This window comes from Falco punctatus (assembly GCF_963210335.1).
Source record: "Falco punctatus genome assembly, chromosome: Z".
In the NCBI taxonomy this organism is placed as follows: Eukaryota; Metazoa; Chordata; class Aves; order Falconiformes; family Falconidae; genus Falco; species Falco punctatus.
Window position 1 is genome coordinate 82,718,233 of NC_137586.1, and position 14,959 is coordinate 82,733,191.

The 14,959-nt window shown below is 41.0% G+C and overlaps 1 protein-coding gene across 3 annotated transcripts in view; it reads left to right on the plus strand.

The window, feature by feature from the left end:
• EDIL3 (EGF like repeats and discoidin domains 3) overlaps positions 1 to 14,959 on the plus strand; it is a 257,146-nt gene that overhangs the window by 205,043 nt on the left and 37,144 nt on the right. For all 3 annotated transcript variants that reach the window (XM_080372557.1, XM_080372556.1, XM_080372555.1), the window contains one exon: positions 114 to 298. In XM_080372557.1, coding sequence (XP_080228683.1) covers positions 114 to 298 — 185 coding nt within the window. The remainder of the gene's footprint in view (positions 1 to 113; positions 299 to 14,959) is intronic.

Consider the following 14,959-nt stretch of genomic DNA (forward strand, 5'->3'; position numbering starts at 1 on the left):
TTTGATTAAAGCCTTCCCTTCAAGAATTGCTAGTTTTCTTTTCCGTAACAGAAGACCTAAACCACTTACAGAGATAAGTAGGCAGTGTCACAGTTCTTATTTTGCTGTTGCAGGCTGCTCTGAACCCCTGGGGATGAAATCAGGACATATACAAGACTACCAAATTACTGCCTCCAGTGTTTTCCGTACTCTCAACATGGACATGTTTGCTTGGGAGCCCAGGAAAGCCCGGCTGGACAAGCAAGGCAAAGTTAATGCCTGGACCTCTGGCCACAATGACCAGTCACAGTGGTTGCAGGTAAAGTTTCACAGACATTTTCCCAAGTACTTATCTTCTTTGTGTTTCAGGTATGGGACAGCTGAACTGGTTTAGGATTACACTCATATTGTTGTTTCTGAATGTAACCATCCTAACTCTGCCACAGGTAGATGATGAAGCTAGGAAAGCCCAGACAGATTTTCACATCTTTGGTACCTCAACTGCAGAAAACCCTGCTCAGGGAAACCTTCAGCTCCGCTAGCCAAACCTTACGAGTTGCCCAGCAGCCATAAATTTTCCTTTGTTAATGAACACAAATAGTAGCTGCAGATCTGTTTTACTTATTCAGTGAGTGTTCTCATAAAAGAGGCTTCTCCTCTCTTGTTAAGAGAGAGGATTTTTTTCCCCCCTTCTATCCTTCCAAAGCTCCCTGGAAAAGCATATTTGCTTCAGCTTTGTGCACGTTAACAAATCTGGCTCATAGAAATTATCTTTGTCTAATTGAGACAGCTCAAAATTACCTTCCAACACCTCTCTGAAACTAGCAAGACTGATTTAGCGCATGCATTCATTATAAAGCTGTGCACAGGCGTTGTTTTCAGCCTGGGAGTGATTTGTACAGGTCAGTAGTACACTAATGTGAAAGAGTGCAATAAATCACCGATATGGAAGCCTATTTGACCAGTTGCTGACACATTTGCATTTTTAGAAATGTTGAAAATAGCAGTGTTTTGAGTCAGCTGCCAGTTTGCAGTGCAGTTCTCAGTAGGAAGCCTCAATAGCACTAGACTGGCTACTAACCCCCTGCAATCTTTTCACATATAAATTATGACATATTAGCTTTTTTACCTACAGTTGCTCAGCAGTTTAGCAATATGATTATTAACCTTTCTCCAAGTTTACACACATACAGAAAGGAAGGAGCAGTTGGTTTGTCTGTTTAGCTTTTGAAGGAGTGAAGAACATGGGATTTGCTGAAAGATTTTTAGAGCAGCTTCTTGAAACAGCAGTTAGTAACTTCTGGAGAGAAGGAAAATTTTAGTGGAGAAGCAGATAAAAGAAAGGCAGTTGTATCAAATTTAGCCCCATCAGTGATAACAAGAAACCAAGGATGTGCAGAGACTCCACAGAAACACCCTGTGATGTGTTATTCCGCCGGTGGGTGACAGTGGATTTTTAATCAACTACAGGTGGCAAGGGGCTGCAGCGTTACTTCTTACATTCTAAAATTTTCAATTCTGTTCTAAGTCTTGCTATGTATGAGCCTACCTGAAGCTGCAACTTTAATCTGACCACTTGCACAGTCTCTGCAAGTCCTTGAAGCATCAGGCATACTTTTTTTTTTTTTTTATCTGGTATAAAAGAAAGTTGTGAAGAAATACTCGTCTTGTAGTTCATTTGTCATACAGCTATGATACAAGTTCAGTATCTTCATAGGAATATGACCAATTTACCCTTTCCTGAAAGTCATTATACTTGTGATATTTCTCCAAACGAGTATCATAACATTTCTTGAATGAAAAATAAAAAAAAAAAAAACAACAACCAGGAGGCATTAAATCCACTTGTTCCTTCAGTGCTAAAGTTGGTTGTTAATTTCCACTATAGGTTGTTTATTCTGAATTCAGTCTGTGAGTAGAGACGGGTTCAAATGCTTCAAGTCTAGGTAAGATTCTGTAAGAAAGACATGCCTGTCATTTAGATTTGTCTGTTCATTGTTCTTTTTCGCTGGTAGTTCTCTATTTTTACCTTAAAATGCAGAGTATTGTATGGTAACCTTTTAACACACTGACTGCAATTTTGTAGTCATACTGCTTTCATCGAGTTTAGTCAAAACACATTTGGAAGAAAAAAGAGGATGAAAGCAAACTTATCTGTATGCCCTTTTCCCTCAGCAATTACACATTACAAGGAATGATCCCAGCAACGATTCCGTGGTATCCTAAAAGAGGCTTAAAGTAAGACACAGATTTCTGAATTTTGCTAAAGTGGCTGACCTACCAAAATGGTATTTCACAGCGTTAGCTTTCCATGCCTTTTGAATTTTCTCTACATGCTTGTTTGGTTTACCTTTTATAGTTTTCACTAGAAGGCCTCTGAAATTGGGTAAGAGCCTACTGAATGCCTTTGAAAGTTATCGTTGTAGTGTGTGGTATGTGGGTGACTTGAACAGATCTGTTCTGGCTTTTGGGGGGGGATCCTTGCCCAAACGCCATTGCTATCAACTGTTCCTCTGTTTAAAAGCTTGCTGGCATAAATCGCAGCGTGACTGCTGTGATAATGGGTGCTGAGAGGTGATGTTTGCATCCTGCATAAACGCTACTTGCTACTTGGGGGCCGCTCACAGTGCTTTTACACTAGAGGTAAATGCTTAACTGTCTTGAGCTGAGGTTGTTTTACTTGGTTTTCTCTAAAAAAGAAAAACCTAAATATTCTGTGTATTTAAAAATGCAGCCATTAACAAGTGTGCTCTTTGATTTAAAGTATTCTGGATTGCTACATCTGTAATTTAGCTCCAGAGTCAGGAATATGAAGCATTATGTGGCTTCACACACAGACAGTGCATTTTCAGATTAGAGAAGAATACTTACCTTATTGCTGCTGCAATTGTTGAAAATCTCTTGTGATCTAGACTCTAATCACTTACAAACCCCAGGTTCCCCACACAACACTCCTTTACACCAAACACCATCATTAGCAATGGAAGAAAGTATTTTTGTGACGTGGAGAAAAAGTTAATGAGATAAGGTGACCAAAATCGTACTTTTCCACCTCAGTCATACTCTTCATCTGAATTCCCCCACAGGCTTGCTCAAGGGCATCTCGTGATTCCTGTAAACATGATACTGCAGAAGCTATGTCAGTTACCTAGCCTAGTTCATAGCAGAGGAGCTTCCATTAACTTGGGTAATCCACCTATTTAGCATTTCTGTTCTCATCACAGTTGAAATCTATGCAGCTTGGTGATACAGAACAACATAGTTGTTCAGGTTGGCTACCAAATCTAATGCGAGTAATCAGTTCCAGCAACTCCCTCTACTCCTAAACACTTTCTGTAGGGAGTTCCTCCCTTTTGGAGACACTCTGTGAAATCAACTGAATAAAATTAAAGATTAAGGGGATGTGGGGAAGTGAAAATTAAAAAAAATATTTTTTTGCTTCCTATAATTATGTATAAGCAACATAAACTACATGAGGTAAAGCATTTCAATTTAATTACTGAGAAAATAAAGAAAAGCCTAAACTTCACTTTGCTTCAAGGCAGTCCCTTTCTCTCATTACTTCGATTTGCTTCTCAGCATCACTCGCTACCTTTAACCAATTCACAGGCTTTTCCCAGGATCTCCTGCTGAACTACCATGACCAGGCTGCTTTGCCAGTTTTGGGAGTGCTTCTGCTCCTCCTGGACACAATCCAGGACTGTCATTCCAGCTGGTCACACCACTCCCTGTTTGTCATTGGACATTAAAGGAAATGTTAAAGAACTTTCCACCTTATGCCCAGAATGAGACACTAAGGCTATAAAGATTATTGAAAGTTATTCCTTCTGATTTTCACATAGCTTGGTGAATGCTCTGGTAAATAGATTTTCACCACTCTGTATCTCATTTTCCTAGTTGAGACGATCATTCAAAAGAATTAACATTTTTTCTCCAGTTACAGATCATGAAATCTGGACAGCATATTAAACTTCCTTTTTCTCTATTTACCGTTAGTTAAGTTTTGGTGGTATAAAATATTTCCATATTTCTGTTAAACCAACAGGTGCCGTATCTGTCTTTGTATTAGTTTCCCACTCTCGTTCACTACCTGATAAGGACAGCAACACCCTCTGCTTTAGTGCCTTTGCCCATTTTTCTTCTGCCTGGTGCTTAGCAAGTAATTTCTCTGATGTTTCTCTGATCTACCATCCTCTGCAATATTCCTTGGAGCTGAGGCATCTCGTTTCATTTGGTGTCTCCCAATATTTGGAGCTTTCTTCTGCCCCCTAAACCATCTCCTTTGCATAAAGTGTTTTGTATGTTATCCTATTCCTAACTTTATAATCATACATAAAGAAAACCGCTTTATCTGATAGGCTAGGGTTTTGAAGGCTTGTCTCTCTACAGAGCACAGCTAGATGAAAAAGATGCCCAACCTGGCAGCCTGCTGAGGTTCCTTTTACATCTCCATATTATCTTCAGGTCACCAGCAGCACTGCACTAGCTTTATGTCTATAGCTGTTCCTGAAACTTTAAAACAGTTTACGTGCTGCAAAATGACTTTCATCTGGTTGCTTAGCTTGTATTTTGCTACAAAGCTAGTGGAAGGTTCTGCGGCTTCATGTGCATGAATAATAAACCTGATACAGTTTATTCACAGTTACTTTATATATCTACCATTGAGCTCGGTTGATTTAAGAAAATAATCTTTCCCTTAAATAGCAGAGTGGAGCAACAAGCAATGTCTTATTGTAATGTTTCTCCGCTATTAGGGAAAAAACAGTTGCTAATAAAGATAGCAGATTGTTTGAAGATTGGAAAAGCCACTGTTACATATATACCTACACTTTTTTAAAATGTGATGAGTATAATGCATACAGGTTGGGAATTTTCCTCCAAATTAATCTCCAGCATTAGACAATACTACTGAGATTTCTCATCAACACCACCTGAAAACAATTGCCTGCAGTTGACTCATTCTTTCAGTTTAATACTTGACCATCTTTTTTACATCACAAGGTCTCTTGTTTGAAAACAAAGGAAAAATTATATTCCAAATAACTAATCACATTTTTTTTACATATACACAAAAACATCTACAAAGTCTCATGCCATTATAGAATCTACTTATATTCTTTTTCTGGAATTTTTTATAGTGTTTAAGCTTCTAAGTGATCAAATGAAAAAAATATTATTTAAAGGCTAAATCACACCCAGCTTTTGCTCTTGGGTTTTTTGGGGTTGTTTTTTTTTTTTTTTTTTTTTTGGGGGGGGGTTGGTTGGTTTGTTGTTTTGGGTTTTTTTGTAGAGTACTCATAGAAAGTAGACTGTGCTACATTTATCCGGTATTTACAAAACTTGACAGTGGTACATGTTGTGCTTTGCACCACCACCACAAGTCATCTGAAATTGTCTAATTACTAAGATAAATGAGGATCAAGGGAAGACAGAGGGCAATCATGCCTAATGCTATGTCAGCTCCAGCAGCCTCATGCACAGCACAGCTAACACGAGCCTAGAGAGACAACCCAGACCTTTTTTGTGTGTTTCTCCAAGTTATTGGCTATATAACCTCATGCAAAGGGACTAAACTACAGAAAAAATTAAATTTACAGATTCTATACGTAAAATTTACATATGCAATTTATAGATACCTTAAAATACCTATTTCTAATTAGTTGCTTAGGCTTCTATAGTCAATGGAAACAGGACAGCACTATCAGGAAATAATTCATCCTACCCTAAGTAATCGTCTTATGTTTCCTGTTATGAATCATCCTGGAGATAAGCCTTTACTCTGTTAGCCACAGAGACAGACAATTAGCTTAAACCAGAAGATGAATTTTTGAACGTGAAAGTTATGTGAGGTCAATACTCCCCTTTTTTAATATGGGTAGAGAACATTATTTTTCATCTCGTATTGGTTAGCTAGGCATATTTTAATGCTGGTGTTCATTCTGTTACTACAATAAAAGAATGCTGTTTCCTGTATCTCATGTGGTATTTGCTTCTCATCTATTATTGCACCTGCCTCTTTCTCCTCTTTTTTGTTGTATTTACCTGTTTATTTGTAATGAATTCTGCAGAGGCTTACTAGATAGGAAATCACTACACTGTAGTATTTCCTAAATGCTGAAAACAACTCATAAGGAGAAAATTGTGTAGATTGTTTAATTACCTTTTGAATTGCACCATTAGCAAAGCAAGCATTAATACCAATACTCTTTAAAGTACCCAAATAAGTGGTTTCTATCTGGTCACCGGCTTAAATATTTTAACACCCACACCCTGAAAAAAAAAAAAAAAAAAAGAAAAGAAAACACTTAACAACATATTAATTAAATAAGGACTTGCAAGACTCAACATTGGAATAGGATAAAATGTTATTTTATTAACATAGTGAGGAAATTACATGACTACTAGAAGGCTTGGACTGCTAAGCAGTGTGTTGTGACTGGTCTTTGAAAGATACAGTATTCTATGGGAATTGTAAGCTTAATTGTAACACATGGTAAACAACAGGCATGTATCTTTCTCTGCAGCTTCAATAAGCCACAGCCATCACCCACCAATCAGGAAAGGAATCAATGTCTTTTACGTGTACAACAACATAAGGTCTTTCTCACTCTTCAGATGCAGAGTTGGTACTGTTTCTTAATTACAATTTCTCACAAGCAGAAAAGTAAGTTCTTAGATTTCAGATGGCGAATGACAAGTTGTACAGAGGTCAAGCTTTCTTTGTGCTACGCTTTTTATTGGGATACTGAAAGATATTTACAGTCCATACTGGTCATTTTATCTTTTCAAATCAGTATCTTTTTCCTCCCCTGTGGTTCTTGGCAAGGCAGCTGTCATTTCTGCTCAGAGGACTTAACTTGGTCACTCAGCTTTGGCATCTCCTTGGTCTTATGCTTACCTTGATGAGCAGCTTCACAGGGTAATATCCTGCTCACACACTGACATTCACAGGATGCAGCAATGTAACAGGGCATAATTAAATTATTAATATGATCTTTCCTGTCCCATACTTTTCCAGAAACTTGCTACAGATAAATTTCCCTATGAAAAGAGCCAGTGGTAGAATAAAGTAGAAATGGACAAATAGCTCTGAGTGATTTAGTCAAAGGGAGGTAAAGAGGGATACTCGCTTCTAAATTGCACGTGGCTGAATTTATCTACTTTGCACTACCTGGACTAGAGATAGAAACAGATCACTTTACTGACTTCTCCACTCTTAGTTTACATCTAGATGGTCACTATTAGCTTTTAGGGCAGTGTCTAGCTCAAGATGATGAGCAAGCTTTTTTTCCCCCATTTTTTGTTTTAAAGCCTCATCTCTCCATATGTTGCCAACACTTTTTTGACACTACTAACAAAAACATAGCTTAGAGAAATGGTATTAAAAGGTATGCCTTGATTTCCTAGTCACAGTTACCTGTCAGCAAATATTTGATGGACATTCCAGAAGTTGCTCTCTCACCCAGTTTTCCCCGCAAATAATTTCAAGCTAAATGCATTATTCACATTAATAATGCTACTAAATCGTGCATTTCAGCACGATTCCCTTCCTAAATTGCTTTTGACTTTGCAAAAGCTTTCTTCTGCCTTTCATTTTATGGAAATGTTTATAGTAGTAATTGAATTTAAGCCTTGGAATTAAATAAGGTGGCATAAAATCTTGGTTTATTTTGCTTTTTCAATGGTGTATTTAGGGTGCATTTTATCATTTAGGTAGCAGAGTCTAGAGCCTTGGTAGAATCATTGATTTTACTCTGGCCAAAACCAAAGAGATTGTTAGAAGGACAGGCAGAGTACAGAAGCTTTTTGTTGCAATGTGTCCAGGAAATAGTCAACAAATAGATACAGCATGGTTGTTTCCTGCAACAAAAATTTGTTTGATGACACCTTAATAAACGAGTACAAAGGAAAGAGTCCATCTGAACTGTAAATCAGTACAGTTAAGATTTTATAGGAGAAAAATGTTTCATTGCACAATGTCCTACTCTGTACAGTGAATTATACGCCCTACTCTCTCTGTTAAGTCTTCGGTAAAAAATGAGGAGCTAAATCAGTGTTCCATCTTTGAAACATAACAAATTCATCATCACTAACAAAAATCACTCGTGAAGTTTCCATAAACAGTTGAATCATGTCTAGCTCTAAAGCACTGCAAGAGAGTATTGTCAGTTGCCTTACTGACTTGTAGTTTTTCTGTGTATCACTCCCCTGCAGATGAAAGTAAAATTGAATAATGACCCATTTCCTATTACAATAACAGGTTTTGATCTTGCTTACAAAATCTGGGAGTGTAAGTAAAAACTCCCTGGTTGTTCTGAATTTTGATGTACACAGGATTTGAGTCTGAAGTATTTTTTGTTACTGTGTATTTACAGTAGAAATTTTGCTCTTCCTTGGTGCCAATAGAAGCACCTTCTGAAAATGGCATTCATTACATTTTAATGGAAAGATGTTATTTTTTCATTTTTTTATTAAATTCCTGCCTGTTTTACCTACTTATCCTTTCCACTGATTTGAAATAAGTGTTCTGTCTCTATTTACGAAACAAAAGTCTGATTTCCTTGCCCTGTCTTAAAATAACAAAATGGCTACAAAGTTGGCTAGGTAGAAATAGAGAAAGAAAGGGTGCACACGTGTTCCTTATGCATGCCTTCTTCTTCCACGGGAGTGTTTCAAAACAGCATCCACTTTTCCATAATAAAACTGTTCATTGTTTTCACAGCTACATCTGATTTAGTTTTAGACTCATGCACAATTGGACACAGTTGTTGCCCCACGATACTTTCAGTCTCAACAAGACAAAAGGATGACAAAAAAAATACAGATGACGGAGAGAAATGAAGAGACCTTGACAAGGTCAACTATCTTTAAGCAGCAAAAAATACCTGATGTAAAAGCAGATGAGACAAAAGCCAGTGCAGGGTGAAAGCAAACAAATAGAGTGGAACTGAGTCTGGTTCTGTTTTCTGATAGCTTGATGCTTTATTAACTGGACTGTGCTGTTTTTATTAGCCCTGCATGTTTGTTCCCAATTGTTACTTCTTGACTAAGCAAGCACTTACATTTTCTTCATGTAACTGTCAAGATCTTATGAGTAAAATATACAAAGGTCTTGGAAAGGTATTCTTCACTGAATAGGCCTCTCAATTTTTTTTGCATTCGTATGATTTTAGTCTTTATGCCACTTTCAAAACACAGTGAAACTGTATTATGAGATTCTGGTTGACTTCGGAACATGTTTGCTCAAAATCTGCCATTCATTTCCATATTCTGTTCCCTACACAAAGTACATAGAAACAGATCTGCTCCTAGCTTGGCAAATGGTGAACAGAGATTGTTTTGTTTTTTTTTTTTTTTTTTTGCTATGTAATAATTAAATTGAGATGCAAACACAAATAAGTAGTGGTGGCAAAGGAACCTCAAATTAATCTAAATTAGAAGGCAATGAACTACCTTGCAGACTTCTTCAGAGGAGGGGGAAACATGCTTAACCGGGCTGACATTTACCTAGCAGTAATCAGAAAAATGAAAAGGCCCTATCTCACCATGTTAATACATCACATAAACTAAATATGGACATTTCTTTGCTGTTTCTGAATCTTAGCCTATTAATTGGTTTCATCGTTCATTTTTCCCTAATAACATCCCACTCATAGTTCAGTGTTGGTCTCAGCAGGATACATATTATCTTGGTTTTTTTGGTTTTGGTTTCCATGTTAAGTCAGGTGTGTCTATATAGAAATGTATTGTCCAAGACCCTCTTTCCACTCTGCCTAGTATTATTCATCCTGCTTGATCCTCAAGTAACGCAAGAGCAGTTTCCCTGTCAAAAAATATGACATAAGAGAAAAATCTCAGCAGAAAATGTGAGAAAGAGAATTTAAAAGGGAAATTGCAGTATACACAAAAATACTGCAACTAAACATTCTTCAATTATCTGTGTTTTGTTCAAGAGCACCTTGAGACTTGTAATATAGCATTGAAACAGACCCTTGTTGGAATTTCCTCACTGATTTTGGGCTTGTATCTGTATGTACATATACTCACAGGAGCTGAGAGACAGTCAACAGTCATAAAGATAGAAACAGAGGCAAATTTTCTCAGAACGGAGCCACCTTTTTTAATCTATAATTCATCTTTGATATGGGGACAGAGCTCATAACAGATCTGAGTTGTCAGTGCTTGTACTCACATTTGATAAGTTTTCTCTAAAGTAAGTCAGATCATAGATTATTTTAAAGAAATGCATGCTTTAAAACTAAGTTCTTGGGATTACAAGAACTTCCTGCCTAATTATGTCCTATACATAACCAAGTCTTAATTGCTTTTGTTGTTGGAGTGATCTCCTTAGAAGCTTCGTGTTTAATTAACCACAAGATATATTAATCCTATTTCAACCCAGCCTTTCTTTGTTGTATAATTAAGCAGAAGAATACTTTCACAATTAGAAGTTAACTCTATATATAGCTAGTAAAGGGAAAACACCCCTGTAAAAACTGGAGCTCTATTATTTCTAACGGCAAATGTAAAAATATTTAGACCCATTTTAATGGGTCATCTTTGTTAAGAGGTAATGAGAATTATATCACAGTGTTTTCTTAGAACTATCAGAATGGTTTTTAAAGGCCTTACTGCAGGTTGTTAATGATCCCCTTTTGGCAACATCAGGAATATTACAAAGGCTCGAAACAGTAATTCACTGTATATCCCTGTATCTGATTTTATTTTTACTGACTTTGAGAAGTTCTTCAGTTTGCCTTATTTATACTTACGTTACTTTGAACTCAAACACTGCCACTGTATAGCAGATGTAAAATATTGTGGATTCAGTTTTGTGTTTTGCTACATAAAGCTGAGTATCCTGAACTTTTGGAAACCTCAATAGCATGTTGGAGGAGTAGCTAAGACTTGCGTTTTTTGAGAGGTACCAGGCAGCTTCAGCTGATGTTTCATGGAGCCAAAGAATAAAAGTAAGAGATTTTTAGAGGGTGGTTTCTTGACTCACTAGCCAACCTATGTGGCAGTGTTGAGACTAAAACTCACTGATCAGCTGAATTAGCAAAGCATAGGTGCCTCCAAATTCAGCAAGGACATCAGAACACAGCAGTCACGTAGCTGGGAGCAACACACAAGTCCACCACAAAAGAAAGCCGTATTATTTTCAGTGTCTCTCATTGATATTCAGCCTTGAAGATTCTTCTTCCACTTTAACAGGACCTCTGGATATGCCGTAATTTTCTTCTGTATATAAATGTGTTAACATGCTGATACCTATACAATGGATGGGGTGAACCTCAGTCAAAGACTGTGGACATCACAGCAATGGGGGATCACACATTAGGAGAATGGGAGCCAAATTCGAATGAGCTAATGGGAGCGATGGCCTGACCATCAGTAGCGAGGTGCCAGGTAACTAACGCGCGGTGCCGGGCAGAGCCCCTGTAACCCCCGGCTGGTGGGGCGAGGCCCGGGCAGGGAGAGCGCTCGGCAGTTCCCTCCCGGCACAGCGGGCTCCGCCGGGGGAAGCCGGGGGCCTTTGGGGCCGGCCACAGCAGGGCAGGGCGGGGAGAGATCCCCCCGGCCCTGACACACACCGTGTGCTGCCCTCCCCCGCGGGACCCTCCCCGGGCGGGGGGCACGGCCTGCCCGGCCCTGGGCTGCCCGCGGGCTGCCCTGCCCGGCCCTGCCCGGCCCTGCCCGGCCCTGCCCGGCCCTGCCGGGGGGGCTCTGCTCCGGGCCGGTCCCCCCCGGCCTCCCCCTGCCCGGCCCGGCCCTGCCCTGCCGGGGGGGCTCTGCTCCGGGCCGCTCCCCCCCGGCCTCCCCCTGCCCTGCCCTGCCCGGCCCTGCCCTGCCGGGGGGGCTCTGCTCCGGGCCGGTCCCCCCCGGCCTCCCCCTGCCCGGCCCTGCCCGGCCCTGCCCGGCCCTGCCCGGCCCTGCCCTGCCCTGCCGGGGGGGCTCTGCTCCGGGCCGGTCCCCCCCGGCCTCCCCCTGCCCGGCCCTGCCCTGCCGGGGGGGCTCTGCTCCGGGCCGGTCCCCCCCCGGCCTCCCCCTGCCCGGCCCTGCCCGGCCCTGCCCGGCCCTGCCCGGCCCTGCCCTGCCCTGCCGGGGGGGCTCTGCTCCGGGCCGGTCCCCCCCGGCCTCCCCCTGCCCGGCCCTGCCCTGCCGGGGGGGCTCTGCTCCGGGCCGGTCCCCCCCGGCCTCCCCCTGCCCGGCCCTGCCCGGCCCTGCCCTGCCGGGGGGGCTCTGCTCCGGGCCGCTCCCCCCCGGCCTCCCCCTGCCCGGCCCGGCCCTGCCCTGCCGGGGGGGCTCTGCTCCGGGCCGGTCCCCCCCGGCCTCCCCCTGCCCGGCCCGGGGGCTGCAGGGCCGCTGCTCTCAGGCAGGCTCTCTGCTCTCTCCCGCAGCTCCGTGGGCCATTTCCCCCCCTCCTCAGCCGCGCTGCCCCCGAGGGGCTCCCGCCGTGGCTGCTGGGCCGGGCCGTGGCCAGCGCCGGGCCCGTCTGGCAGCCGGCGGCCACGGGCTCCACCGGGCACGGGGGCAGCGCCCGCGGCGGGGCCCGGCGGTGCCCGGCAGCCCCGGCACCATAGCCCGGCCGCGCACAAGCGATGCACTAATGAATGATACTCTCATTTTGCTTCTTAGACAAGCTTGCTTATTGCCTGCCCACAGACGTATCTCCAGTGGGAGGACTGCTTTACTCAAAATAAACCTCAGAGCTGCTTAGAAACAGCTTCCTGTTATTATTGGTTGACCATTTTTCACAACATCTGCCACCAAACCATTTATTCTTTTCACTTCCCCCAAATGTACACCAGTATAAATTGCAGGGCCACAGTAGGATTTGCTTTGTGTTCCAAAACACATCAGAGAGGTTGTTTTTATTTGAGAGGAACTTTGAAGTCTTGTTTTCCAAGGTTCACAGCAATAATTCATAGTCCTAGAAGGTCTTTTGATATTAAAAATGAAATCTCTGTTTTATGAGAATTTAAGAGTTATTTGAGGGTTATTATCAGGGAGTTTTAACATGGTCCTCTTTATTCCCCATCCTACTATACGTGATTTTGTGTGGCTAAGGCAGTCTGAGTCTCTCTCTAACCAAGTATTTCTAAAAAAAATTCTAAGGTAATTTTCCATTTAAAATATACATCATAAATAAAACATCATAAAAATAAGAGAAGGAAGGAAGGGTCTTTTGAGAATTTTGCATGTCTGAGTTACTTTGTATCTCTGCAGATGCACATGGGAAGGGTGCAACCATTCTCCTTCTTCCACTATAATTTTTTTTAACGTATTTGATTACATCCAACTTTTCTGGTGAAATGTCAGGAAATGTTATCTGGTTTTAGTTCTAATGAAACAATAATGGCATCCATTACCGGAGCAAGAGAGGGTATGTAGCAAAGGACCACAGCGTTGTATTTTTTGACCCTCTGAAAAGTCAAACTTCAAATGGAATAATAGCATTCTGGTAAAAAAGGGAGCAATTGGATCTAAATGTTGTCATATTGAGGAACATCTATTTCCGTGATTTAAAAAACCCTGTCACCTATTATGGAAGCTCACTTGGAAGGTGGAAATTGTGGCTAATTTACATTGCAGTCCTCCCACATTGCACGAGCCTTTCTGTTCCATTTTGACTGAAACAAGTGAATTCTGGGAGCCGGATTTTATTTTTTGCATTAAAAGATATAAGCAAGTTAAACTTTAATGCACAAGAAAATAAATGAAAACATTAAAATCAATTATTCAAATTTAATCTGTTCCTCAGTTTTACAGAGAACTGTAAATCTCATTTTAGTATTGCATTTAAGCAACATGGTCTTTAGAACTGGAATACAGACTACATGAGAGGCTTTTTAGACAATTTTATCACCTGTCACTTTGCATTGTATCACCCCATTACTTCGTGGATTACACTGAAAAGTAATAAGAAGCTCAATACCATGATTCTAAAAAGGCATTGTTTGTAAAAAGCAGATCTCTTCAATGAACTGCACTTGATTTTAATCGTCATGTAGCAGTGATAAAAACAAAGGCAGGCAGTTCTGTTATTTTCTTATATTAATTAGTTTATCACTCTAATTTTAGGTCCACATTGCCATAGAAACTATTTAGGAGGCTTTTTACAGCTCAGAAACTGCTATTAACTAACCTATTACAGTAATGTAAAATGTTGGTGGTTTTTTTTACAGAAAGGTTTATATCTAAGATAAACAATGACTACTTGAAACAGAAGCAGGAGAAGCCAGAGAGTGTATGTTCAGATATGGGTGGCAGCATGCTGATAAAGACTTGCTGCTGTGATGTTGGAAAAATTAGTATTGTAAGTCTGATCCAGAATGTAGCAAAGTCGGTGTAAATGCTGCTATTTATTTCTGTATATTTTTGACGCATTACATAGGATAATGACTGGGAGTAAACAGTGTGGCGCACTGCAACCCCTAGTCCTACACCTCTACCTTACGAGAGCGATCGCTGCTTTCCCGTGCAGGATTCATTGTCCAATACCATCCTGTAAATGATTTCTAGCTCAGTTGCCCAAAGTACTTGACAGACACTTAGCAAATTGGTTGTGTTGTAGGGTTTTTTAACGTTGAGCCAAATCTTCTGAGTTGTCTGTATGTAATATAAAAAAAGTCAGAGCATGGAAAAAGCAGGTCAGGAATTCAATATACAGTATTTTTCACAATGTAAGAATAAAGTGGGGTCACATGAGATTAGCAGGTGGCAGGTTTACACAAATAAAAGGAAACACATCCACATTAAGAGCTAGCACTGAGATCACTATAGTAGTGGTAGTCCGTACCACTAGCTACCTATAGACTCTCAGAACTGAGGACTTAGAAATTTCATGCTTTCTGCACCCTGTTTTCTTCTCTGTACTGACCGCAAGCAGATAAGACACTGGATGTTGTGCCTGGATAAGGCAAGGATGTGTGACAAGAACTAGCGGACATCAACTGGGAGAATCAGGTTTTAGGAT